The 27639-nt window shown below is 34.0% G+C and overlaps 2 protein-coding genes, 1 long non-coding RNA gene and 4 pseudogenes across 6 annotated transcripts; 3 read left to right on the top strand and 4 right to left on the bottom strand.

Moving 5' to 3' along the window:
• The first annotated feature begins 6164 nt into the window (after window positions 1–6164).
• Window positions 6165–6969, top strand: LOC147929890 (uncharacterized). The gene is made up of 2 exons (XM_087480775.1): window positions 6165–6428; window positions 6511–6969. Exons 1-2 carry the CDS (start codon window positions 6165–6167, stop codon window positions 6967–6969), a joined length of 723 nt encoding a protein of 240 aa, XP_087336901.1.
• A 300-nt stretch (window positions 6970–7269) lies between these two features.
• On the bottom strand, window positions 7270–10671 carry LOC147929889 (uncharacterized; annotated as a pseudogene).
• A 2267-nt stretch (window positions 10672–12938) lies between these two features.
• LOC104737268 (putative lipid-binding protein AIR1B pseudogene) lies at window positions 12939–13610 on the bottom strand (annotated as a pseudogene). Its single transcript, XR_015577340.1, has one exon. The product of XR_015577340.1 is annotated as a putative lipid-binding protein AIR1B pseudogene (transcript).
• Window positions 13611–18224: 4614 nt separating this feature from the next.
• Window positions 18225–18954, bottom strand: LOC104737267 (putative lipid-binding protein AIR1 pseudogene; annotated as a pseudogene). Its single transcript, XR_015577450.1, has one exon. The product of XR_015577450.1 is annotated as a putative lipid-binding protein AIR1 pseudogene (transcript).
• Window positions 18955–20341: 1387 nt separating this feature from the next.
• Window positions 20342–22796, top strand: LOC104737266 (uncharacterized). The gene is made up of 5 exons (XM_010457399.3): window positions 20342–20562; window positions 20979–21093; window positions 21227–21343; window positions 21423–22275; window positions 22369–22796. Exons 2-5 carry the CDS (start codon window positions 20989–20991, stop codon window positions 22629–22631), a joined length of 1338 nt encoding a protein of 445 aa, XP_010455701.2. The 5' UTR covers window positions 20342–20562; window positions 20979–20988; the 3' UTR covers window positions 22632–22796.
• Window positions 22797–23393: 597 nt separating this feature from the next.
• Window positions 23394–24066, top strand: LOC104738423 (putative lipid-binding protein AIR1B pseudogene; annotated as a pseudogene). Its single transcript, XR_015577548.1, has one exon. The product of XR_015577548.1 is annotated as a putative lipid-binding protein AIR1B pseudogene (transcript).
• Window positions 24067–24263: 197 nt separating this feature from the next.
• Window positions 24264–26135, bottom strand: LOC147929888 (uncharacterized). The gene is made up of 3 exons (XR_015577549.1): window positions 25870–26135; window positions 24635–24999; window positions 24264–24512 (listed from the first exon to the last, which is right to left on the bottom strand). It is a non-coding gene; the product is annotated as an uncharacterized LOC147929888 (long non-coding RNA).
• Between the last annotated feature and the right edge of the window lie 1504 nt (window positions 26136–27639).

Here is a 27639-nt window from a genome sequence, read left to right as displayed (position 1 = left end):
ATTAAGGCGAAGTTAAATTTTACTGAACTTAACAATTTTTATGTCACCAGGAGGAGATTGAGTTATGTTTCCATCTGAAATCTTTCGGTTAATAGAAAATAAGTAAACGTGTAGTAAATCTTTCTGTAATGATGTCATATAATCAATCATCAAATAGAATAATCAAGTGAAAACGAAGTTGAATATTTTTCTTTTTGAAAGTTGACCCGATATTAATGGGATGTGCAAAGATTTGATTCACATAAACGATCATTATGATGCTTATGTTTTCATATGATAGTATTTGTTACCACAAAAAACAAGAACCGCACTTCATAATATTCATTCACAGATCATAATCGAAACTCGCCACAACTTAATGAAGTTCACATATACAATGAAAGAAAGTGATGTTGTAGCTAGTTCTCATAGGATTGATTTGATTTTCGAAATAGGCTCTTTTCTTGTATCGTGTTTTTTCGAATTCTCGTCTGGTCGGAAATTTAAAATGAAAGAAAATGATTCTTTAGTTCTCAACAGGTCAGAATTCAAAAGTGAAAGAAAATAATTTAAAAACTAAGAAAAAAAAAATTCTAAGATCAGAAAGAAAGAACAAAGAAGGAAGTAATTTAAATCCAGACTGTGATAAAATTTATTTCACAAATCAAATTACGTCAGGTTATAAGAGCTAGTAATTATTCTTTTTAATCCTCGACGGGCTAATGAATCAGAATCTGAAATAAACGAAAATATTCAAAAAATTAAAGAAGAGAACATGAATTCAAAAATTAAGTGTTTCAGGAATCTAATATTGGTTGAGACAAAAATCCTAAAGTTTTATCTCTAGATATGAACATTTAATCTATTCATTTTTAATCTATTCGTTCTAAGATGGTGTTATAGGCCGACATATGCTAACCCAAAACTAGTCCAATCGGTAGATTGTAAAAAAAAAAAAACTAGTCCAATCGGTTAGACGTGAAATCTTCATGGCCTGAAACTGATCTTACCGACTGAACCAAAATTAATTTTATACTTCTATCGAGAATATATTTAGAAGAATCACCTTGCGTTGAAAATTCCACATTGAAAAACAAATGACTCCTAAAGATATTATATGAAAAATAATGATTAATTTTTGACTTATTACGAATAGATTTTGATTATAAAACTTATAACGCCAAAAATATGTATAAATATAGCTAATATATAGTTTTTTTTGTCAAAACACATGTATTTCATTACTCAAAAGAGCGAAGGTTTAAACAAACATTGCTTAAATTACAAGATAAAAGGGCATTCTCCAATGCTAAAACAACAAGAGTACAAAATAAAGATAGGATTAATCGGCAATGAGTTCTTGAGAGTTTTGAGCCAAATTCTTGAAGAATCTTGGTACATGTGAGGTCAAGATTGTCGACAGGCTCTTCCATAAACAAATCAATGGATAAGGAAATAGCCACTGTCATGAGACAAGTTGGCATTAGTAAATAGGTCATAGCTGCACTTCTCACCGGTTTGAGAAGGTCTACAAAAGGTAGTAGCTTGACAATATTACGAGCAAGGTTTAATGTGCTCTGAAGCTTGGAGATATTTACTAGATTTGCTGCCGGGTGCAAACTGACCTTGGACAGACCAAAGCTGAAGCCAAAGAACGGACAGCTTGACATCAGGATCCATAAGCCATAAATCTTCCAGCAGTAGGGTTCACAAAACAAAGCCAAACAAGATACTAATACCATAATTCTCAAGGAATTAACGCAAAGCCATAGCAACAATGATGAATTACTCCTCAAATGGATTTCATAGAGTATGTAATCTTGATCACACCATTGGCTATAATATGACTTCAGCAAATGGAACAAAGAATCGAATATGGGCTTACTTGGATTTAGAGTTGAAGCACCAATTAGTCGAAAGTTGTCCCCGCAGTTAGTTGAATGACCAGGACGAAGCTCTGTGATCACGGGGCTTGGATGCAGGGTGTAACAACCCGTCCCGTAGACCTCACTATCCCCCGCTAGCTGCCCCAACGAACAATCTGTGGACCTCACTAGCCCCCCGCTAGCCGCTCCAACGGACCCTAAGCTGGCTTTGCAGATCAATTGGTGACTGCTTGTCCTGGCGCACCAATAACCTACTGGTGGATTGGGATATCCACAATGAGGGTTTAGGATCGATGTCCTGCAGGGCCAACTTGGGATCCGTTGTGGTGGCTAGCGGGGGGCTAGTGGGGTCTGCGGGACGGGTTGTCATACAGGGTAATGAGGAAGTGTTGGTAACTGTCGTTCCGTGGATCTGAGGTCATAATGCCTTCCTTCATCATTCCAATGGTGTGGCTATAAACTAGAAACGGGAATCCCAAAAGCTGTGGGCTTTGATGTGAAGAGTTTGTCGAGGGATTTCTTCTAGCCAAGGTTTGCAATTGATAGTGGCTGAACCAAATCAGGGATGTCGCTAGAGGTTGCAGAAGGTGTCGCACACTCTTACAAATACAATAACGAAGAGGCCTTGATAATAGGTTTAGCGAAATTTAAGAATGTTGGATCTGGATTTAAAGGTTATGGGCTTTGTTTTTGAAAAGCTTAGCGGGCTGACAGATAGTGCAAGGCCCACTAGAAGAAACCCTAATTTCTTGTTGGTTGACCAAGCTGGAATGGTTGTGCGGCGGCGGCGGCTATCCGGAGATGGTGAAGCTAGTTGCAAATAAACTTACATCTTCGGAGGACAAGGCATCACAAGGAGCCAAGCATAGGTGCGGTAATAAGTTGAGACAGGAAACCACATGGACATATCTTCTTTGGAGAGATGGACTGCTGATCTGAGAAAGGAGGCGCTGTGTGCCGTCGACGTCTCCACCATGAGAGTTGCGGCTGCTTGTCCAGAAAGGAGCTCACCGGCAAAACTCGGTGCCCAAGCAGAAGCTTCCCCATGTGAGAGCAAACAGGCAGATTGAAAATTATGCACTGCGTCTGTCTGTGGATCCGATAATTCGGATGATGCATGCAGAGAGAGAGGAAGGCGGTTCACCAGAAAGAGCCATCGCTCTTTGTCTCTTTCGAAATTGTGTGCGCCGGGATCTGAGGGGTTCAAAAGGATTCTTAGCCAAATTGAAAAAGGGGAAAATTAAAAACAGGAAAGCAAAAGAGAGAGCAAAAGCGAGTGGAGACAGGACAATTCCGACGCCGGTGAGCTAAAGCTACGCCGGCGTGGAGGAAGTTTTCGCAGATGAAGCCTCCATGTTAGTGCCCGAGAGAAAAAAGAGGTTCAATAAATCCGATTGTTCCTTAGCTAATATATAGTTCAGATATAAATATGGGAAAATCACTAGTTTGACCCAAATTGAGCAGTTAATTGCTAGATTAGCTCCTAAAATTTGAGGGTCAGTTGGGTTAGTTTAATACCGAAAATACCCTTTTTTGCTTTGTTAGGAAAAAAAGTCAATATTACCCTTGGTTAAAAATTCAAACAATTTCGTTTTTTTTTTTTTTTTTATAAAAGTCTGCCATACAAGTAATGGCAGATTAATTTGTAAGTGGCAGATTTATTGTCGATGGCAGTTTTTTTTTGGCAGACTTATTTTAGATGGCAGATTAATTTGCAGAGTTTGACGGCAGATTTCTTTTCTATGGCAGATTTATTTGAAGTGTGTAACGACAGTTTTTTTGTGAACAACAGATTTTCTTAACGCGACAGACTTATTTATAAAGCCATGACAGATTTTCATTGTTTTAATCAATTTTCTAGGAATTTTGTGGCAGATTTTTTATGATTGTTGTAACAGTTTTATTTTTCACTTAAAAAATCTATCACATTGCGACAGATTTATAAACGTAAAATTAATTGCTAGTTTGACATATAGTGGTGACAGATTTTTTGTAAGTTATGACTGATTTTTGGATTGAAGGAAAAATCTGTTGTTTGATAACAGATTTTCGAAAGTCTTTTTAAAATTGCTATATTGACCCACATGCACAATATACGTTATGGCAGTATTTCTTATGTTATGACAGTTGTTTTTTCCTACTAAAAAATATGCTGCTTGATAACAGATTTATTATATATGAATACAATGATAACAGATTTGTTTTATGTTGATATAGTGACAGCAGATTTTTTTCAGGGGTAATGACAGATTTATTAGTGCCTTTTTAGACAGATTTTTTTTAAAGTTAAGCGACAGACTTTTGTAGCAGTTGCCATATATGGCGAGAATCTAGGGTTTACCTTATTTTTTCTCTTTTGTATCGTGCCTCCCCTCCCCCTATATCGACTGAAATTTTTTTTCTCTTTTGGGTTCATCTTATTTTTTCCATAAATTCCTTCTTCCTCTTCTCCAATGTGGATTTAATCATGCTTTCTTTCCTTTTGGGGTTCATTATCGACTTCTCTATTATTTTTCTTTGAAGGTGGTTTTTTTTTTCCATCCCTTCCTTCACGTTTTAGAGTGATTGTTACACAACCAAGAGAATATGAAGCATGTGATTCTCGTTTGTGGTAATTGGATCTTTGACAACAACAAATGGTTGTTTGTTGTTGATAATGAAAGGGGTTCACGAATTCTACAATGTAACGATCAAAGCAGATTTGATGATTGCATTGAAATGGTATATGAGGATTACAGGTTGGATAACAAGGTATTTGATGTTGTCTTGAGTTACAAGATCTCGAAGAGGTTATTGCAGGATTTACCCAGTGATACACCACCAGTTATTATCGATAATTCTCGTCAGTTGCACACTTTTCTGGGACAATTGGAAAGAGTTACAGGTCGACTTTGTGTTGAAGTGAAGAAGAAAATACAGACTGATTTGAATCACAAAGGTAAGAAACGAGGAAGAGATGAAAATGATCAGGTTGGAGAAGATTATCTTGATATGGCCATCGACACAAATGAAGAAGAGATCGATGAAGATGATAGTAGATTTGATTATTGTGATGATTCTGACGGAACAGATTCTGATGATGAGAATTTTACCATGTATGGAATTCCACCAGAAGAAGAGGATCATAAATTGCCAATGAAGAACAGAAGTTCATCTTTTTATATTGAAGAAAATAAGAAATCTGTTGATGTCTCAAAGGTAGACTTGTCTTCTGTGAATTTGGCTGTTGGGCAAATATATGATACAAAGGAGCACCTAGAAACACGTTTGAAGATACTAACCTTGGTACAAAGGTTTGATTATTTTGTTTACAAATCGAGACCAACACTATTGATTGTCAAGTGTTGGGTTAAAGGATGCAAGTGGAGGGTAAGAGCTGCAACAATAAATCACTTTCCAAAGTTTGAGGTCCGTGTGTTTATTTCAGCACATACATGTTCTGTAACAGAGCGCTCTACACGTGCCCGACAAGCAGATCATCATATTGTAGGAGAGTTGTACAAAGATTTTGTTGGTGGAGTTGGTCCCAAGGTACTGCCAATGCATGTTGCTGAAGCGTTAAATAAACGCTTTCAAATCAAGGTATAATGTTTCCATTTATTTAGCATTATTTTGATTATTTTGTTTAGCTTTAGCATTATTCCGTTTTTTTTTTCACAACAATGAAAAAAAAATATTTGTTGATGATAGATGGATTATTGGAAAGCATATCGAACGTTAAGGCATGCTCGCGAGTTGGTCAGGGGTAGTCCAGAGAGTGGTTATGAGCAGCTTCCTACATATTTGTATATGATAAAAAGAGCAAATCCTGGAACTTTTACACAGCTTGATGTTGATGAAGCTCAAAGATTTAAGTACTGTTTTCTAGCATTTGGTGCAAGCATACATGGATTTCCGTTTTTGAGGAAAGTGGTTGTTGTGGATGGTACTTTTTTACAGGAAAAATACTTAGGGACACTACTGACAGCAACAGCTCAAGATGGCAATTTTCAGATTTTTCCAATTGCTTTCGCCGTGGTTGATACAGAGAATGATGAATAGGGGGAATGATTTTTCAAGCAACTCAGTTGTGTGATACCTGATGATGAAAGTCTTTCCATTATTTCTGATAGGCACAAATCAATTGGGAAAGCTATTAAAAAGGTTTATCCGAAGTCTAGTAGGGGAATATGCACATACCATATGTACAAGAATATTTTGGTTCGGTTTAAAGGTCGAGCAGAATTTGCTTTGGTTAAAAAGGCGGCAAATGCTTTTAGACTTATCGACTTTCAAACCACATTTGATCATATAGAAGCCATGAATCCAGCACTACATGAGTACCTCGTAAGGGCTGATGTGCGTATGTGGACTCGTGTACATTTCCCAGGTGATAGGTACAACTTGCTTACAAGCAACATTGCAGAATCAATGAAAAAGGTCATGTCACATGCTAGGAGCTTTCCTATTGTACAACTATTGGAAGAAATAAGGTCCATGATGACTAGGTGGTTTTCAGATAGAAGGACTGATGCATTGAAGATGACAACAGACTTGACTCGTGGTGTAGAGAAAATTCTCCAGGTCTGTTCGTTTTCATCCTTTCTTAGCAAGTGTGTATGTTATACAACTAAGTTTCTAATATAATGTCGTTATTATTTTATAGGGTCGTGTGGACTATGCTAAGTTACTTACTGTCCAAGATATCGATGCACACCAAGTACAAGTAACAAGTGGAACATCTCTGCATGTTTTCAATTTGAAAGATAAAAAGTGTACGTGTCGAAGGTTTAACTTGGAGAAACTCCCTTGTGCACATGCAATTGCGGCCGGTGAATTCAGAAACATTTCTCGCATTTCAATGAGTCATCCTTATTATCGGAAACACTACGTTTACACTTCCTACGAGAATGCCATCATGCCAAGGGAGCTTGATAAATCTGTTCCTGGACATGTGATAACGAAGGTATGTAGACCACCGATTCCAAAACAACAACCAGGTAGACGAAAGAATTCAAGAATCAAATCAGCATTGGAAATTGCAATGGAAAAGAAGCCAAGAAAACAATACACATGTGGTAATTGCAACCAAGTAGGGCATAATCGCAAGACATGTACTCTATAATTTCCTAGTTTTTGTTATCTTCCCAAGTTCTCTTTATTTTTTTGTTGAAAATGACGATGCTTTCATTGACATAGAACTCTTTTTAGTTCAAAGTTCTTTTATATTCTCCACTTATTTTGTTAGTAACAATTTAAAATTTAAAATGAGTATATTATCATCATTCACGTTCAAATTCACATGCAAAAGAAGAATAGTCTTCAAGTTATATTATCATCATTCACGTTCAAATTCACATGCAAAAGAAGAATAGTCTACAATTATAATGTTATTACAAAACGTAAGGCAATGAAACAAAATAGTCTACAAGGACTCATCAACTAGGGAAGGGATGATAATAGCTTTAGCTCGAGGAGGTGAATCAGTCATATTAGCTGGTATGGCTAATTCTCTGACTTCGTCGTATAATTCCGCTGCAAGCTTAATCCGAAGAGCCAACATGTTCTCATCGCAAAGCCCATCAAATGTTTTCCCAAGAGCTAAACATTCAATGTACTTAAGAGCATACACACCACAATCACCTGGATTTTCATTCCGAGGAACATTTTTCTTCACCCTTCTCAATTCCAACATTGCTCTGCTATTTTTACGGTTTGTCTCAGGAATCATGTCACTTAACATCGCAGGAATCATTCGCCTTAAAGGCAAACATGCAATGGCCATTTGTTCGTCATTCACCAAGGTTGGAATGCTATCATAGATGTGAATCTTCTTACCTCGCAAGTCAATATCCAAAGCCACCCAATGGTTCCCATTGACAAAAAGACAAGCGTATAAGTTATCCACATCAATCCACCACTTCTTGTTCGTAGCTGACTCCTCAGGATATTCACCAAAAACGTGTTTCACATAGGAATCCCAAAACACAAATTCTTAGGCCCCATATCAAACTGTATGTAGTCATTCTTCAATGTAGTCATCAGATCTTGGTCTAAGAAAGCTATGCGCTCTTTATGATACAGACAAGGCTCACGCATATATCTTCGCCGGAACATAGCCATTGCACAACCCATGTGCTACATTCAAAAAAATAAAAACTAGAATAAGCGAAAATATAGTATTGAATAAACGCCTATACTAAATTATCAAAAATAAACTTACATGTTCTGTCAACCATCCATAGTCATTTCTGGGCCAATGTTTCCTTGGAGTCATAATTTTCCAATAGAATCTCACAGCTGCGTTGCTGGTGCTAAGTGGCTCTTCCCTGTGAATATAAGAAAAAGTTAGTACATATATAGATAATGATAGTAACTTTTATAAACTATTCAGAGTTGTTGATATATACTTATCAAGGCTGAGAAAATCCAGAAGTCTCTGATGTTTCTCATCATCTACAGGCTTAAGATGATCGCCTTGTAATGATCCGCTTGACTGTCGAGTTACCAAGGTAAGGATACTTCTGCGATTCTGCCAACTGGGGCACGCGTCTAGAAGTCTTCAAAGGTCCAGGTCCATCCAACTTCGTCAAAGCCTCTCCAAGGCGGTTTAATGTCACCTCAAGTTTTTTATGTACCAACTGATCCTCCTTGTTGGACCATGTATCTTCAGAACTGGAAGCTATTTTCAATTTAGCTTTCTGAACTTGGGTAGTAATATCCTCAACATCGTCAGAAGCAAGACCAGTAATCTTCTTTATCTTGGAAGTTTCCTTCTTCCCAACCTTCATAGATTCTTTCCTCACCACCCTTTGAACTGGAAATTCATCTTGTGATGTCTACTTCATCTCAACAATCCATGACTGCAACCAAACAGAACATTCCAAGGAGGTAAGAAAATCGAACATGAGAAGCAAAAACAATCCATGATATGTTTAAGAAAAAAACAAACAGAACATGAGAAGTTTAAAAAAAACAGAACATGAGAAGTTTAAAAAAAACAGAACATGAGAAGTTTTATAAATTCAGAACATGAGAAGTTTTTAAAAAATAGAACATGAGAAGTAAAAAAAAAACAGAACATGAGAAGTAAAAAAATAAAACGACGTGATCGAGTTTTTTAAAAACAGAACATGAGAAGTTTTAGACAACAACAGAACATGAGAAGTAAAGGAAAATGTAACTTACAGGTGCTTTACTTATTCCCTCATCATCGTTAATGGTGTGCGAAGTGGCATCATTCCGTACATCAGCGTCTTTTGGCTCTTTTCTTTCTTTCTCCAATGCTTTAATCCTCTCACCCATCTCCTCTTTGAACACCGTCATTTTTTTTTCAACGAATGTTTCAAATTTACTCTCCAAAGCATCTATTCGACTGTTGAGTGTTTTGCCCAAGTCAGAAATAGTCTCATTCATTTTCTCAATCGCCCTCCAAATATCCAAAGAAATTGACTTGTCATCCTTACCATCCTACAATAACATGTTCATTAATATCATAATAGAGAAGACAAAAAATGTTAATCAATTACGGTAAAGGAAAACGAAACCTTACCTCCATGTTGGTTACATTTTCTCCTTGTTCACATTTAGGATCACTATTTGTCAATCTTTTTTTCTTAGGATTGCACCCTCTGTTGTCATTCACCTTATCAGCTTCAGCACTCCTTTTCTTCTTTTTTGAACTTATACCAACTGTTTTGACACAACTCCAAGCATTTAGAGACAAACGATTATGAATGAGATCTTTAAGTAGCTCGTCTAGGTGTAGATCTGTATGCTCATCTGTGTCAGGCCATAGAGGATACATGTTTTCCTCTGAAACATGAACCATATGCCTAACACGAACCTACAAGCCATGAATAAAGTGATTAACACTGGTAATAACTTTAAATTCACACAAATTATTTGTTGATGTCAAAAGTATTTTTGTTTAAAAAGATAGTAACAAACTAGCACCACTACTAAACTGTCCATGCAACTTCTTCTCGTTTTGGATGAAGTTTGTGAAGTTGATACGTTTTCGAGATGATCGCCAATCAAGAAGTGGAACACCAGTGGTTTCTATCCTTCTAAACCCATAACTTTCTCCTATTCCAGTAACACTCTCATACAACCAAATTAACAAGGCATGAACACACCCGTGTATGGTGTATGAATCTCTGTCATAGTCAACCATCTTCACAGAATTCACTAGACTACTAAAAGCAACCCGACCCCATGGATGTTTTTCAAAAGCAACTGGATCTAAAACTCTCTTAGCGGTTGCCAACGGGATTCTAGATGTATGATGAATTCCATGTACGCATACTGACAACAAACATAACCTACCAACCATCATTCTCTTATCAAGATGTCATGTTTTGTTAGAATCAATAACCTTTACCAACTCACTCCACATAGGACCATCAAGGGTTGTTGGTATTTTCATTTCTTTCCAGAAATCATGGTGATCAACATCAAAGTTCTCTAAAAGGTCAAATGCATCACAATTTAACCTTGTTATCTCTACAAACTCATTTAAAGAAAATCTAATTGGCCTATTATCGATCAAAGACCAAACCTCATGAATGTTGTTGATTCTCAGCTGATGTGTGAGTAGAAAGTGAACTCTCTGCGCAGCCCAAGTGTATTCCAATTCAGCAAACTTTATAAACACTCCAAGAGATGAGTCCTTGAGTTTATCCCACACGTCCACCCCTAATCCTTCTCTCAAGATTCCAATTTTGGACACAAAACAATTGTGGTTCATGCTCCTATGTTGGAGAGGCGATTTCCCTTCTTCATAAAGTAGAGGAGGATATTTGATGATATTGCTTGATGATGCCATTCCTAAACATACAAAAAAAAAACAGTTAGGATAAAACTAAATCATTCACAAGTTGGCAGTTTTAAAAAGACACACACACACACACAATACTTATATAATATGAAAGAAGCTAAAACATAAGAGGAAGTAACAAAAGGGGACCCAAAAAAGTACAATGCATCATTCACAATGTGAGTTCTTATTATATATTACCGATGAAAACAATCAGAAAAGAACAGCATACCAAATAAAAAGCTAAATGAACCTAAAAGAAGCTGGACGGATGCTAAACTGGGTTTCCTTTAAATTGTGCTTGGAACTGAAGATCTGAATCATCAAAAATACAATAGAGAAATTAAACAGTGAAGATAAACACTTATCATGTTCACTGGACCTAGCCTATCATGTCTCTGTTATGTTTTTGAAAATAGATTTGACGAAAAGCAAACTATTCGAACTGTTGACTTCAAGATTACTAGAAAACCAAACAATTCAAAATTTTAGTACTACTAGGTAAAATAAGTCGGGTTGATGGACTCATCCGTATTCAATCCAACAATAGAAAAGAAATCAGTGTAGGTCTAAGCGGATTTAACCGAAAGAATTGGCGCCTCTTATGGGCGCTCTAAGTTTTGAATAAATAGCTATGATGAATGAAACAGGGGGAGGAGGGAGAGAACTGAAAACATACCGGATTTATGAAGAACCACTGACCAAAGCTATTGGTTCCACGCCAAAATCAAATCAGACTTCAAAAAACGAGCTTGAAGTGGAAACCAAAACTATTGAATAACAAGACCCAAAACAAAATCAAGGTTAATACAATTTCAATCAACTGAGTAATCGATTCTATAAAGGAAAAAACACAACCACCCACCGAATCCGAATATCAACAACCACCGAATCCGAAAATCTACAATTTTCAGTTGTACAAAATCACTCTGACCAAAACTAATTTAACAAATTAAGGGGAAGGGAAGACATGTGATTTGATGGGTCGTTTTTGTCCTGTAAATTAAGCCAAAAAGCAACAAAAAGGAAAGCTTTCATACCTCAAAGGGTGTAACACTGGCAAGGGCTTGAAGAACACCGGCGCCGAATCCGAAAATCAACCACCACCGAAGCCACTAGGGTTCTTAATTCGCCATCGGAATAAACGACCCAACACCGTTGCCGTCGGAATAACGAGCCAACGCCGACGACCTCAGAATCTCGCTGGACTGTAAAAGCTCTTCTTCGCCGGCGGAAGAAACAAAGCCGATATCGGTGTTTAAAAAAAAAAGGATTGTCGGGGTTTTTTAGGTGAGAGGTTTCACTCTGAATATTTTTATTTTTTATTTAATCACTTAGTTTTTATTTTCTAATTCAATTTAATTGGGCTTTTGGTAATTTAGACACAAAGTTGTGTCAATCTAGTTTTCTCCTAAGAGAGGGTGTCAATCGAGCAATTTTTTTTTCCAAATTGTGTCAATCTAGTCTATTTTCACTATAAATATTTATATTCTTGGTTAAAAAAAAACATTTATATTAGTTAAGTACTCTTTTGTAGTTTCGTTTGAGATTTAACCAGCTTTTAGGTTTAGTCCGATAAGGTCATTGTGAGGTCTGTCTTTAAAGGCTTGACTGGTTTAAATGCAGTGAATGCAGAAATTTGTACAAGTGAAAGGTTACAATTTCAAAGTGTTTATAGTGTTTTGAACGAAAGAGTATGACTTAGCATTTGAAAAATGAATGCGCTTGCAGGAGTTTTACGAATAATTGATCCACAGATGCAATAGCAATTCAAAGATACCAACTGAAACAGTCAGCATTTTGGTAAATAACTTCTATTAAGCATGTTTTAGAGTTCAGAGTACGTAGCTTATTCTAAATAAGGATATATGACTACAGTTAACTTTCCATTAATTATTTTATCATAATTATCTTTCGATATATAGCTCATTCCCCGCACGTACACTGTAGGTTGGTTAAGTCATTGAGATTTTGTATTAGTCGGTATTTACAGGGTGAGTGGGCAAATGAGTAACAAGAGTACAAGACTGTTTTAGATTGAGTACTTAGGGTTATAACTTAAACTTATAAGTATGATATATGTATGTAAAAGCAAAATGATCAATAATATGTATATGTGTACCGACCATGTGGTTTAAAAGCCCTAGCAGGCGATCTGAAGGAACGAGTTTGGAACGAAGTGTGAAGTATACAGTTTCCAATATTGGTGCTATTTCATTCGCTATGTTAAAATTTAATTATAGTAAGAAGTGAAATTTTTGCCCAAAAAAAAAAAATGGTAAGAAGTGAATTTATTTATCGAGTTCGAAAGACACAGTTACAAAGAAGAGATGGAGGAACAATTAAGCAAAGGAGTACATATTTGCCGATAACAGTCACAGACAAACTGATTATCCATTATTGCATGAGAACGTACGTTTATTTCAAACAGTTCAAGAAAAATACAAAAAAACAAAAAAAAATAATCACCTTAATTAAATAAAACAAGAACTTAAGAAAGTAGGTTCCAAGAGTTCATAAGTATTCAACTTAGGCGCACTGGAAGTTCGTTGGAGCTTTTCTACCGCAAACATTGAGGAGTACGCTGAGATTAATGGGAAGGTTAAGGTTGATTCCAAGAAGGTTAACCTTGAGCAAAGTACAGAGGCAGGCTGCAGCCTCAAGGTCAGCCAAGCCTTGGATGAGAGAGCAGCATGGCTTTACTGGTGGGTTTCCCAATGTTAAGTCAACTAGCTTGAGCACATTGGCGCAAACACCGAGCTGTAGAGAATCTTTAGGACAAGACCCTGTGCTTGAGGTGGTCGCAGAGGTGAGAGTGAAGAAGAGGAGGTTGAGGGAAAGGAAAAGTGCAAGGGAGGTTCTTGGAGCCATTTGTTTCTGGAGGTGAAAAGGCTCAAGAAGTAGTAGTGAGTTTAAGTTTGTTTGAGATTGGTGGAGAGAAATGTTAAGTGTTTAGTGGGTATTTATAGTGTTTTCATTAGGAGAGAATGTGAAGGTTTAATTGATAATTTGTCTTTAATAGTGGATTAGTTGACTAATATATTTTTATAGATATAGTTTGATTATTAAGGACAACTTACTTGTCATCAACTCATCATTGTCATCGTTCTAATTTTAATTAATCAAATATATTGTTTTCACTTAGGAATTAGTTGTACAAAGTCTCATAAATTGGTTGTCACCCTTTTTTTTTTTTTTTTTAATAAGCATAATACTTGTGTTCTAATTGTTTTGAAGCATAATACTTGTCATCTGTTTCTTTCTCGCTATTTATGAGATAAATTACCATCTAAAGCCTTAGACATACACGGTGGCTATTTCAAAACATGAGCAATATTCTAATTAGTACATAACTACTTCTAATTATTATTATTATTTTTATTATTATTATTATTATTATTATTATTATTATTATTATTATTATTATTATTATTATTATTATTATTATTATTATTATTATTATTATTATTATTATTATTATTATTATTATATAATATAATATAGAGGTTCTATGAAGAATTTCCAAACCTTCTCCAATGGTGGGTTGTTAGAGGGATTTTAAGTGTTTTAAAGAAAAATATTTCAAAAGAAAAAAAAAAGAAAGATAAGGGACATCTTTATAAATTACAACAGTACATAAGAGACTAAAAATTAAAACTCACCTTTGGCCTTGCTTTTAAACTAAGGCCAACCATTAATAATAGCTATCACTCTATTTTGTTTTCTTAAATTACATATTTTATTATTTTTATTTTTATTTTGTTGTGAACGAGAAGATGTTATATGATCTAATTCCAAAAGTCATTCGAACTAACAAGTAACAACCTTTGAATTTTTGCATGAGATTTTTACCAGTTGAGCTATACATTCTTGATCACACTTCTATTGCTACCTTAACATTTCTATTATTACCTTAATAAAGAAAAATTATTCCGAATTATTAGTATATTAAGCAAATATATTATGTACATTGCAAGTGTGTTTTGGGCACCCTCGGCCAATATACTTAGCACATCTAAAGACTAAAATGGAATTATTGTTCTTTAGTCCTTCACGCTGTCCATGTGAACATATCTTATCCTTTAACAAATCTCTATGTCACGGGGTAGACTTATATCACCATTATTTCTAAAACAACATTGTTTACACATAATCTCACACAAAGACAAAGTTTATGACGACCTATCAAATCATTACGTATAACAGATAGACTAGTTTGGTTATTTTTGTTTGGGTTAAAATATAAAAATATCTCAAATGTATATTTTCATTGTATAGACTTTCCCCACTTTATGAGATGGTTAAACACAAATTTGAGATCAAAAAGGTCAATTTGATAGTTTGGAACAAAAAAAAATCCAAATTCATCCAAAATTATATGTAGTTTATATGCAAATTGTAACACTTTGATTTTAGGAATTATGGTGATGAATGCAGAAAGATTTAAAAAAATTGATTTGGTTACTTATATTGTCAAAGTGCACTTATCTTTTTAGTAAACCATACTAAAAAAACTCCACAACTAAGTGTACTTGAATTGCAGCAATTCCAAAATGGATAACTTTCCAAAAAATTGATTGCCGACACCGTATAATTTATGAAAAGTTTGTAGGGTCGGTAAAAAACCTTTAAAACATCCCAAATGTAGCGTACTCGCCATCAAATTAAGATGGATACAGGGCCGATAGAAGACGTGAAGTAAATTAAGAAAGGTGGGGGTAGGGTCGTTTCAAAAACTCGCTTTGAAGTCCGTTTTTTATTTCCAAAATATTTCAGAAACAAAAACTTTTGCAAACAGATAAAGATGTTTACAAGCACTAATTTTTTGCAAACACTAATTTTTATTTGAAAGCACGAAAGAAACTCACATTTCCATTTTGAAAACGTACGGAAAAAGCATAATAAAAAATAATTTAAAAATATTGGTATGTATAAACCTAAAAAACCTAACTAATTTAATTTAGGATACACATACAAGAATATATGATATTTAAAAACCTATGGTTGTGGATTTTAGTGTTTTAATCTTTTTCTTTAGTTAAATTATGTAATATTTATAGTTTAGATTTACTTGCTGATGTAGTTACATTAAATATATCTCTTCCGGATATCATTTGTTTCTATATTGAATGAGATGTATGTGCGATTGAATGAGATGTATGTGCGAGATTCTACTATTTTATCCTTTTGCTGAATAAATAACATATTGTTTCGTGTATGGTGGTGATTATCTTATCATATTTGGATTATAAAATACGGTCGAATTACCTGCCAAAATGTGGTTCACGGGTAGTAGCTTGCTACAGCCTATAGGAGAGGTGGAGAATGTAGTTATTCCTTCGACATGCTAGTAACAATATGATAATCATCATTCCATATTATTCTTTTTTTAATAAATTGATCAATTGATTGGTCCACTATATTCTTTTTTCTTCTAATAATGAATTTCTCATTAGTTAACTACATAGTATTTCTAAAAGAAGTGAAAAATGAAAAAAGTTGGTATGGTTCAAAACTTCAAATAGTTTAAACCAAGTAATATGTTGTGGTGATTATCGTCTTCTTGTCTCTTAAGAAAATCCTATCAAAAGGCGAAGTTAAGAAAATCCAATCAAAAGGCAAAGTTATGGTTATGTTTATGCATGTTACCATATGATTTTAGGAGATTAACATATATGTTTCCGTTTTGTTAAAATATATATATATATATATATATATATATGTTTCCATATGAATTCTTTCGGTTGATAGAAGATAAGTAAAAACTGTAGTAAATATTATCGATATCTTACAAAAAGGATTTTAAAACATATTTCTGTACAATATAAAACCTAGAAAATCAATGATCAAAACAATCATTAAGTTAAAACGAAGTTGAAATTTTTCTGTATATTTTTCTTATTGAGTGAAAGTTGACCCGAAATTTATGGGATTTGGAACGATTTGATTCACATAAACGATAGTACAAAATAAATCATGATGCTTAGGTTTCAGAGGATGTTACTTGTTGTTACCAAAAACACATGCTGCGCACTTCATAATATTCGTTTGCAAATCATAATTAACCCAAACTCGCCCACAACGTAAGTTCAGATATTCAATAGAGTATTGGTGTTCATTTGAATTCTCATCAGGTCGGGAATTTAAGGTGAAAGAAAATAACTCTTAGTTCTCAACGGGTCAGAATTCAAATATGAAAGAAAAATAATTTTAAAAACTAAGAAAAAATAGAATTAGAAGATCAGAAAGAAAGAAATATTTAATGTATTCATCCTGGATTGGTTTTGAATCAGAAATTCATATAGTGTTATAGTTTGACATATGCTAACCCATATCAAACAGAAAATTTCCTAACCCAAAATTAATTCAATCGGTTGAAACCAGTGTTCAAGAAAGCGGTCTAGGCGGCCGCCTAGGCGCCGTCTAGGCGGTAGGCGCTCAGCAGACGCCTAAATGACCGCCTAACCCGCTTAAAATTATATACATTTTATTTTAATATTTATTTTGATTTTTAAATTACATATAATTAAATTATTATGTTTTATATCTATATAAGTAATTATAAACATTTATATGTTGTTAATATAACTTAAATAAATGTATTTTTCTTACCGTTGTTTATAATTTATAAATTTTTTATTTTTATAACATATATTTTAATATAATTATATATATATAATGTTTTATGTTGGAAACGCCTAAACCGCCTAAAAACCGTCTAGGCTCCGACTAAGCGTTCTAGGCGCTAGGCGTTGGGTCACCGCCCAGATACCGCCTAGTGCTTTCTTGAACACTGGTTGAAACTGATCTTACCAAACTGAACCAAACTTAGTGTTATATTCTGGCGAGGTTATAGCTTGAAGAGACTCCTAAAATATTATATAAAAAACAATAATCAATTTATTGATTACTAATAGATTTTGACTATGAAATTTATAAAGCAAACAATATGTATAAATACAACAATCATAATCCAAACTCCCTACATGTATATATATATATATATATAGTTCACATATAAAACATTTATATGCTAAAGTTAATTTACTCTTTTTTTTTTTTGGCAAAATGTTATTTACTCTTGTGCGTTTGATGTTTAACCGGCTTTTGGGTTTAGTCCGTCGATCTATTGTGAGATCCGACTTTAAAATCAAAGATACGTACCAACGGAAAATAGTTCGCATTTTGGTAAATAACTTCTATTAACTATTTAGAGTTCAGAGTACGTAGCTTATTCTAAATAAGATAATATATATTAATTACTATAGTTTACCACCTTTTTCACTATTTATCATGATTATATTTTCTCATTCCTCGCACGTACGTGTTGCTAGTTGCTACAAACTCTGTAGACCATGCATGGCTTTCTGATGCAGAATTAAATAATCTCTGATGAATAATCCTTGGTGTTTGTATGTATATTCCTCTTAATATCAGTACAGTTCATTTACTGTGAATAATCCTAAATGCACGTGTGCATGAACAAATCCAACACTCACGGACCAGATTAAAGTTATTCCCCCCTACATTATTTTGATTAAAAACGAAGCAAGCATAGTTGGTAACACTAAAACAAAAGCATTATTTTATTATCAAGACAAGTGAAATAGATTACAACAACACAAACCCATATTTCTTGATGAGGATCTTCCTCTTTCTCATGCACCAAATCAAATAAGCAGAAAACACACACAAAAAAAAAAAAAAAGGAAAGGAATACAATTTAACGTTCGAGCACATTTCATGCATGCCCAACAAATTCAGGACTAAGAAAATTTAAATTAAGGGCATTGGAAGCCACGTGGAGCCTTTCTGCTGCAAACATTGAGGAGCAAGCTAAGGTTGATTGGAAGGTTAATGTTGATGCCGAGAATGCTAGCTTTAAGCGCGGTACAAAGACAAACTGCAGCTTCAAGATCAACCAAACCGTCAATGAGGCTGCAACACGGCTTAACCGGAGGAGCACCTAATGTCACATTCACCAGGTTGAGCGCCTGAACACAAACACCGAGCTTCAAAGCATCTTTTGGGCATGTATCGATGGCAGGAGGGCTGCTTGGGGTTGGCTTCGGTTTGTTAGAAGACGATGGTGGACAACCGGAGCGGCCGGCTTCGGTAAAGGCGAAGAAGAGGATGTTCAGTGCAAGGAAAATGGCGAGAGAGTTTCTAAGAGCCATTTTGCTTAGCCTTGAATGAAGATCGGAGTGTTGTTTATGCTTGAGATTGGTGAAGATATCGAGGGTGTATGAGTCGGTATTTATAGGGTAAGTGGAGTAGTTTGAGTAAAGAATCAAATGAGTAATACGATTGTATTAGTGCAACTATATATTCAAATGCAACTTAAAGTTATATAATAATGATATATGTATGTAAAACCAAAATGATCAAGAATATGTATGTACCGACCATGTGAAAAGCCCTAGGCCCTATATTATTTTAGCTGGCGATCTGAAGTAAAGAGTTTGGAACGAAGTGTGAGTGTACAGCTTCCAACGGGGCTTCTTGATTTGTTCTGTTAAAATTATACTAGTGAAGTGTAAAGTTTTATAATTAATCATTTTTAAACTACGACAACTTGTTAGGTTGGGAAATTTTTATATACAAATCGGTGGATAAATTATTTGTAAGAAATAGAAGTACGTAGAGTGAAAAAAAATATTCTTTAAAAATAGTGACACCATTGATATATATCATACTTCATTGGAGCTAGTGGTTATTTTTTTCATATCTCACTAAATCGTTAAGTTAATTTTCATCTTAAAGAAAACTACAGATTAATATTATGAAACCAAGAAGTAATATGTATATTACTCATCATCATTACTCTTAGTTTTGCAAATTTTTTATAAATATATATTAAATCGAAATCTTTGGGAAGAATGAAGAGTCCAAAACAATACTTCGATTATATATATATATATATATATATATATATATATATATATATGAAACTTAAAAACTTCAAAATATATTAAAGGTTTATATTATGTGTTATATTTTATTTTACAAGACTGCTCTATATCTTTTTCGAAGTAAAAGATAAAATTAAAATAAATAGAACTTTCCTAAAACTGTGGAATGGGAAATCGCAAAAGCCGAGCCACACCAGACGAAATGTACTGTGTGCTACGATCAAATTGGACGCTTGTTGGGTAATTCGGCATAAAACGGTAGAGTTTGAAGGTTAAAATAGTAACATCAGCCAATGACAATGAAAATGTCACAAATCATTGGGCTTTATTGCCAACTGTAGCCCATATTATATTCGGCCCATTTTATGGATACATGATTAAAATTAGAGAAATTCCTTTAAATACAACTCAAAAGGTTTTTTTCCAAAAATACCATATTTTAGTTTTTTTTTCCAAAAATATTATAAAGTTTTTTTTTTCCAAACTTACTACAAACACAAAAATTGATTTTTAAAGATGTCAATTTTTTTTTTTTAATTTTAGGTTGACACATTTAGTTTTAGAGAATAGTTTTTAGTGGTAGGGTTTAGTATTTAGAATTTAGAGATTAGTTTTTAGTATTAGAACTTTAATTCAATTATGCAGTATTTTTGGAAAAAAATACATATTAGTGGTATTTTTGGAAAAAAACTAAATTATAATACTTTTGGAATAAAAACCAATTTTAATGGTATTTATGATAATTGTCCTTAAAACTAATTCTAATAAAAAGACAGAATTTGATTTCTTTTATTCCTCTCTTTCTCTCTCTGGAGTCAGTCAGTCAGTACACAACGCTCTCTCTCTCTCTCTCTCACTCTCAATTTGTCATCTTCTTCTTCAAACTTCAAACCCCCAAATTTCGAAAAAAATTACAAAATCCCGCCTTCGTCTTCTTCTTGAAACCCTAACGCCGAGCTCTATCTCCGTCTACCGGAAAATCATACAGGTTTGCTCCACATCTCGAATCGCCCCTCTCTCTCTCTCTCTCTCTCTCTCTCTCTCTCTCTCTCTCTCTTCGCCTTTACTTTGATAAAGCTTCTCTGTCATTTCAATTTCAATTTCGAAATTGGTTTGTTTTCGCAATCGTGTTAATCTAATTCTGGAACTCTCTTTCTCACTGGCTCTTCTCAATCTAGAACAAAATAAAATCGAAGAAGAGTGTGATGTTTAGATACCAACAAAATTCGTAATACTTTTGTTTTTGCATTGCGATTCTCCAGATCTAGCTTTCTTTGTGCAAAACCCATAGTGAAATCGAACCTTATATAAACCAGATGAGATGATGTTGTTAGAGGAACATGTATAAAATTAGAGGGAAATTTTCAATTTTGTTTTGTTTCTCTGAGTGTTTACTTTTTGCAGTTAGTGAAAAATGAATCATACAGAAGAAGAACATGGAGTTGGTGGTGGTTGTTATGAGTATGAGTTGGATCAACTCTTCCTTGTACATTCTGATATTACATCTGTTCTCCATCAGGTCCTTTTGCTACTCTTTGGCTTCACTCCTTTTCATTTTACCTGAGAGATTGATGTTTCATATTGTTATGATGTATATACTCTCTGTAGTATGTATGAGTTATGGCTAATTGAGTTATGTGGAATTTTTTTAGATTGATGAGCTTGTTGTACAAACCATGAAGCGTAGTAGTAAGACTGTGACCAAACAAGGGACTAGAGAAGTTGAATCTTTCAGATTTGTATTGTCTGATATGCTATCCACACTAAAGGTACCATTCCTTTTTGTATGTTTAACCATTTGCTTTTTAGAACTTTATATGTAATCTTTTTTTCTTTTTGATTATGCAGCCATGGTTTCCTCGATTACAAGAAGTGATAACCGAATCTGAATTGCTTCCAAAGGATCAGGAGGAACAGCTTTTGATGAGCACTAGCTGTGTGAGATCAAGTAAAGAAGAAGAAGGAGATTTGTTTGATGTTGAGAGTCCTGAACCTAGTCAGTTTGAGCCTTTAGTCTCTCCTTCTCCTCTTGTGCATTGGCGTGGTGGTGATCATAACGCTGACAAAGGTAGACAACTCTTTCTTTTGACACCATTACCGTTAGGGAAATCTGAGTTCCTTAAACATCAGAATGCGTCAAAGCTTACGGCTAAAAGGATTTTCCCAACTGCTGCTGCAAATCAATCGCTTCAAGTTTCTAAAGAAACAAGTGATGATGATTCTTTAGGAGGTGAGTTGATGAAAACTGCAGGACTTGGTAACTCTTCACCAGTACTCAGGAGAAAAATCCAGTCCGAGCTTCTAATGACCCCTTGCTTGAAGATGTCGCCTCCAAAATCTTGTAGACTGTTTAGACCGGTTCCTGAATCTTCTCTACGGGGAAAGCAAGGTGCTTGTAAGTCCACTTGCTCTGAACTGGGAGCTAGCACTTTTAATGGTTCACAAAGCTCTGGACCCTCTGGTTTTGATAAAGCAGACGATCTGTGTTCAAAGTATCCAGAGCTTTTGGGAATACAACATGCTCCAATAACAAGAAAAACAGATCTTCAATCCTCTCCGGTTTGGTGGTTTTCTCCTCCTAAAACATGTGTTTTTGTGAAGCCTGTGAATGAGAAGAAACCAATTGATGAAACTGGTGTTTCCGGAATGGTATCATCATTTGATCTTCCAAACATTAATCCAGAAGCAAAACACACTACAGGTAAAAAAAAGGTTGATGCTTTTGTTCATTTCTTTATGATTACTCATTACTCCATATCGATGATCTTTTTTACTTTCTCAACTGTTTTCTTAGAGGGAAGCATGTCAATGGTGGTTGAGAATACTCCAGTGTTTAAAGAACCAGAGAGCGTAATGACGAAAAACAGGACAAGAGCGGGTGAGAGTACTCTGAAGAAAGAGCTATGGACAAGATTCGAAGAAGCATCAATTCAAGATGAAGGTATTCATTTCAACTCGATGCCAACAACAACAGTGAGAGGAAATAAGAAGAAAGGGTTCATGGAAATGTTAGAGGAAGCGAGTGGCAATAAGGAAGGTCATGACTCAAATTTATGATGAAAGCACTCAATTGGTAAATGGTTTGGTTTATACCTTCTTTGTTTGTAATTTTACCAATTGTAATGTTCAATCTTTCTTTTACCATATCGTGGCTTGACTATATATATATTAGAAGACCACTAGAAATGAATGAACAAAGAGAATTGAATAGAGAAATAAAAAGTTAGAATGAATATTGAATGGTAATCATAATCTGTAAAGAAAATTATAAAATTAATAAGATTTTAATTTCATAACTGTATTAGTACCTAACTAAAAAGACTCAACACCGGAACTTGTAACCTAGTAGATTCATTGTACTAGTATCACCATAGTGTTATAATCCGAATTTAAATAAAACACTGTGAGTTTGTGGCTCTAAACCAAGAAAATACACATATCGGAACAGAACCACTGATCATAACAAACATTTTCATTGTCTATTCTATATTAATGTAAAAGAATACTAAATGTTGGGTCAACATCGATATATAAACTTTATCTGTGAGCAAAGTAAACAAAAATAGACAACCGAACAAGAAAACCTAATTAGATTAGATTTATCATGTCTCTGCATTGTAGGAATTTTCCGACCGGTTAGTATATGTTCAAGTATGATATATTTCTACTTCTAATATTACCTCATATATAATTCTAGTTTAATATTAAAAATTAACTAGAAGAGCTAATTTTAAATTAACTTTATGTAGTTTATACAAAAGAAAAAGAACATTTATAGTCACTATAAATAACAGATTTAAATCACTTATTTATAATCAAACCAATGAACATTTCAAACATTATAAATACCCTTCATTTACATATATGCTACATAACTCAAAGTAACTCACAAACATATAGAAAGATTCGGAAACACAAGATCGGGATGACAATGGCTCCAAAGACCTCAACTATCCTTGCTTTATTCCTTGTGAGCAATATTCTCTTCCTCAACCTCATCATTACCCAGGTTTCCGCAGGCAGCACTTGCCCAAGAGACGCTCTCAAACTTTCGACATGCGCAAATGTTCTCAACCTCATCAACTTGAATCTCGGTGCACCAGTAATGAGACCTTGTTGCTCTATTCTCTTTGGTCTAATTGATCTTGATGTTGCGCTTTGCTTTTGCACTGCACTTAAGCTTAGCATTCTTGGCATCACCATCGACACTCCTATTCACCTTAACTTGGCCCTTGACGCCTGTGGACGAACCCTTCCCGATGGATTTCGCTGCCCAACATAGTTACAATGTATTCATATTTTCTATGTATGTTTTCGATCTGGTTTTGTGACTTTTGTCTAACATCCAAATTCATGCCTAAGCAATCCACGAATAAGATTAAGACTTTTATGATGATGTGATAAACAAAAAAATATAATAATTCAAAACACGATGTTATATATTTCAAAAAGAAAAAGTTATATAAATGGAAATACTGTTTTTAAAGGAAAACTAGGTTGATACCCGCGCTACCCAGCGGGTTCTTTTTTGATGATTTTTTCATTTTATATTTTTTTATCTCTGCAATCAAAATTAAATTAAAATTGTTTGAATCTTTTAGATACATTAGCAATTATATTATTGCCCGAAGATGTTTTGATTTCTCTCAAATTGTTGTTTGCGACTGTTTTGCATATTTTGATAAATACTTTTGAGCGTGAAAATGCAACGAATGCTTCATCTAAATATACATATATCAATTCATTAACTATATGCAATTTTGTTTTGCTTAGACACATATATCAACGAATGCTTCATCTAAATAGCTTGAAGACTTGTTTCAGTAGCTTCTCCTGCAACATCATCCCCTCGAAGAACATCACACGTCCATGTCATCGAAACATGATCATTGTGGAGACGGATAAAAGGACATAAGCACTAAGCCCAAAGATGTTCTTCTACACATGGTAATTGAGGAATATGAGAAATTCCTTTTCATTTTCTAGGGAGTCTGTTTGTATGAGAAGATTGAAAAAGGCAATTTATGTAACATAAAAATGGGAATAAAAAGGAGACTGACCGTTTTCAAAGCTCCTCTAATGACTCCACTTACGACATTGCAGTAGTAAAGACCTTGGCAAGTATTGGGAAGTCCTCCAAGATTATACTTGCGATGCAATTAAAGTGATGAGGTCGAGGGAAGTAGGGCTCCTATTGACTGAATATTTGTTTAGTGATTGGGCACACGCTTCCTTTACGACGTAGAACCGGTTTCCACTTTTCCTGACGCAAGGTCAGGGTCTTTACGAATAGGACAAATATACACCAACCCTTTAAAGGATGAGGTTCTAGTTCGCCATTCCTATTATTTATAGGGCAGCAAGTCTCATCTGCACCCCAGCTTGTCACTGATGCAGTGACCCCTAAGAACATCTTGGACCCCACCTGTGTAATAAGACAAAGCATGTTACTGCTTCTCAATACCATTAAACCAAATGAGATATCTACCGGACATTAAACACTATGCTCTATACTAAACTCTGATTTAACAATTACGGTTTGGTTTGTGACTTGTTTTGCGGCTTCGTAGTTAAATCCTTAAACAAAGACTATAGAGTTACCAAAGTCATAGACACGTTATATCCCTTGATGAAACCTAACACTTTCTCATCGTAGTGAAATCATGGGATCCACACAAGAGAGCCATAGCCAAATACCCACATCATCATGTTCTCACGTTAATGTTGAATAAGGACAAAATATAACCATAAGTCAGAAATCATGTTTTTTTGGAGGGAAAATAGCTAGAGAAATAGGACCAACATGTAAAGACAAGTCAAGTGCTTAACACACATGCAGTTAACATTTAAGAAAAATGACAATGGACCAGCATTCGAAATGTTAGTTACTCTTTTAATGTCAACATATAAGCGATAAAGACCCAAATCAATACCAATGAGGCTACTTGGAACCAGTTTTCTCTTCTTGTAAACCCAATTTTTGAATATACCCTAATCATAAACCCATATCTATTATTCTGGATCAATCTATTGTACTAAGAATTGCTAAACAAACATATTAGAACAAAATCTAGGAAATGAGAATGAATAGACTGAGGATTATTGAAGTTTAACACAAGCATTGAGGACGACGTGAGTGATTGAGAACTAATACAAAAAGAGGCTAACAAATCGGACTTTATCATCCATCTCTCAATTCTCAAGTCGGAGAAGATGTAGCAAAGATGCGTTTATTACTTCTGTTTCTTCTGACAAAATTTGTTACCTAGCAACACAAATTAGATCATGCTCTTACCAGAATAAATCAAGCACACAGCGATGTGAATCGATTCTCATCGGAGAAGAAAGCATAATATGCTTTAAATCAAATTAGAAATCGAATAAGAAAGCAGAAGATGAAATTGAGTTATCATGAAATAGATTCTCATCGGAGAGAAGAAGTATTATGCTCTAGCTTAAGAAGATTTTTATGCTTTCAAATGGCAGCGTTAGAAAGAAGAAGTTGGAATCGAGATGTTTAATGATTTTCATATACGACAATTTTTGTTTATGTTCCAGCTTGGCAGTTTTTCGGGTGAGCATATTAATTCTTATATTTTGATAGGCTATTGATTTTAATTAATGTGTCACCTACAGAATTGTTCTGAATGCTGATGTGTCAAGCTTTTAAGAAAAACCAAAGACTTTTATTGTCAATTAGGATAAAATTCGCGCTACCCCGCGGAATTGTTTTATATTTTATTTTTATTTTTATTATTTTTGGATAATTTTATATCTGTTTGTAATTATAAAATTATTATTAATATAGTTCTTGACAATGTTCATTGGTTATATATTTGGTTTTAGGTTTTTCTTATTATGTATTGCTAGTTTTATTATTGTAACGGACTTGTAGATTTAAATCAATTTTTTCTTGTATTAGGATGTATTGGAAGACCATTATTATTATTAGTTGTTTTGTTTTATTTAATCAATTTTAGCGTTTGATATTTAATGTTTTTATCAACACTAAGAAGATTTTTACGAATTTTTTGTTTTTAAGAAATTGTTGATTGTTTTATATCAATTCTACTCCCTTACATGTTTATGAGCTTAGTTAATTAATTATTAAACATATAATGAAAAATGTTTTTTCTCGCTTCGGAAAAATTAACTCATATGAGTCGAACTTGTGTTCAAAATTGTCCAACCTTTTTTTTCTTCGGATATGAAACTTTATTGAATGTTTTTATTCACAAAAAAGAAATCCATCAAAACATTTTTTTTATCATTGACATCTCCTTTTTGGGGTTTATGATTGATCTTTTTATATGATGATGGGGTCCGGTTCACCTTATGTAAAAGTAAAACTCATTCTGATTATATATACTGAAATCAGTCGTCGATCATAAATACTAAGGAAATAAAATCTGTATACATTATTATAAAATTAATAACTTAAATCGTTCTTTTATAAACCCAAACCGATATATAATTTTATAAAATTTAATCCTTAAACATCTTATTTATAAACCCAAACCGATATATAATTTCATTCTAATTATAAAATCAAAACCCTAATCATCTCATTTGTAAACCCAAACCGACATATAATTTCGTATTAATTGTAAAATCAAAACCCTAACCATCTCATTTGTAAACCCAAACCGACATAGAATTTCGTTCTAATTATAAAATTTAAACTCTAACCACCTCATTTGTAAACCCAAACCAATACAAAATTTTGTTCTAATTATAAAATCTAAACCCTAACCACCTCATTTGTAAATCCAAACCGATATATAATTTTGTTTTAACTGTAAATCTAAGCTCTAACCACCTCATTTGTAAACCCAAACCGACCTATAGTTTCATTTTAATTGTAAAATCTAAACCCTAATTCTCATTTATAAACCCAAACCGATATATAACCTCATTTAATTGTAAAATCTAAACCAAAACAATTTAATTTTCTTAAATAAAAGTATACAGAATTATTTTCCTTAATTTGTTTTGCTTTTTAATTTAATTTTGATTTTTTTTTAATGAAATATTAGATAGAACATTCCGATTGGTTGAGAGATGA

Source organism: Camelina sativa, chromosome 13 (assembly GCF_030686135.1).
Source record: "Camelina sativa cultivar CO46 ecotype springtype chromosome 13, ASM3068613v1".
Lineage (NCBI taxonomy): Eukaryota > Viridiplantae > Streptophyta > Magnoliopsida > Brassicales > Brassicaceae > Camelina > Camelina sativa.
This window is presented reverse-complemented; position numbering and strand designations above follow the sequence as displayed.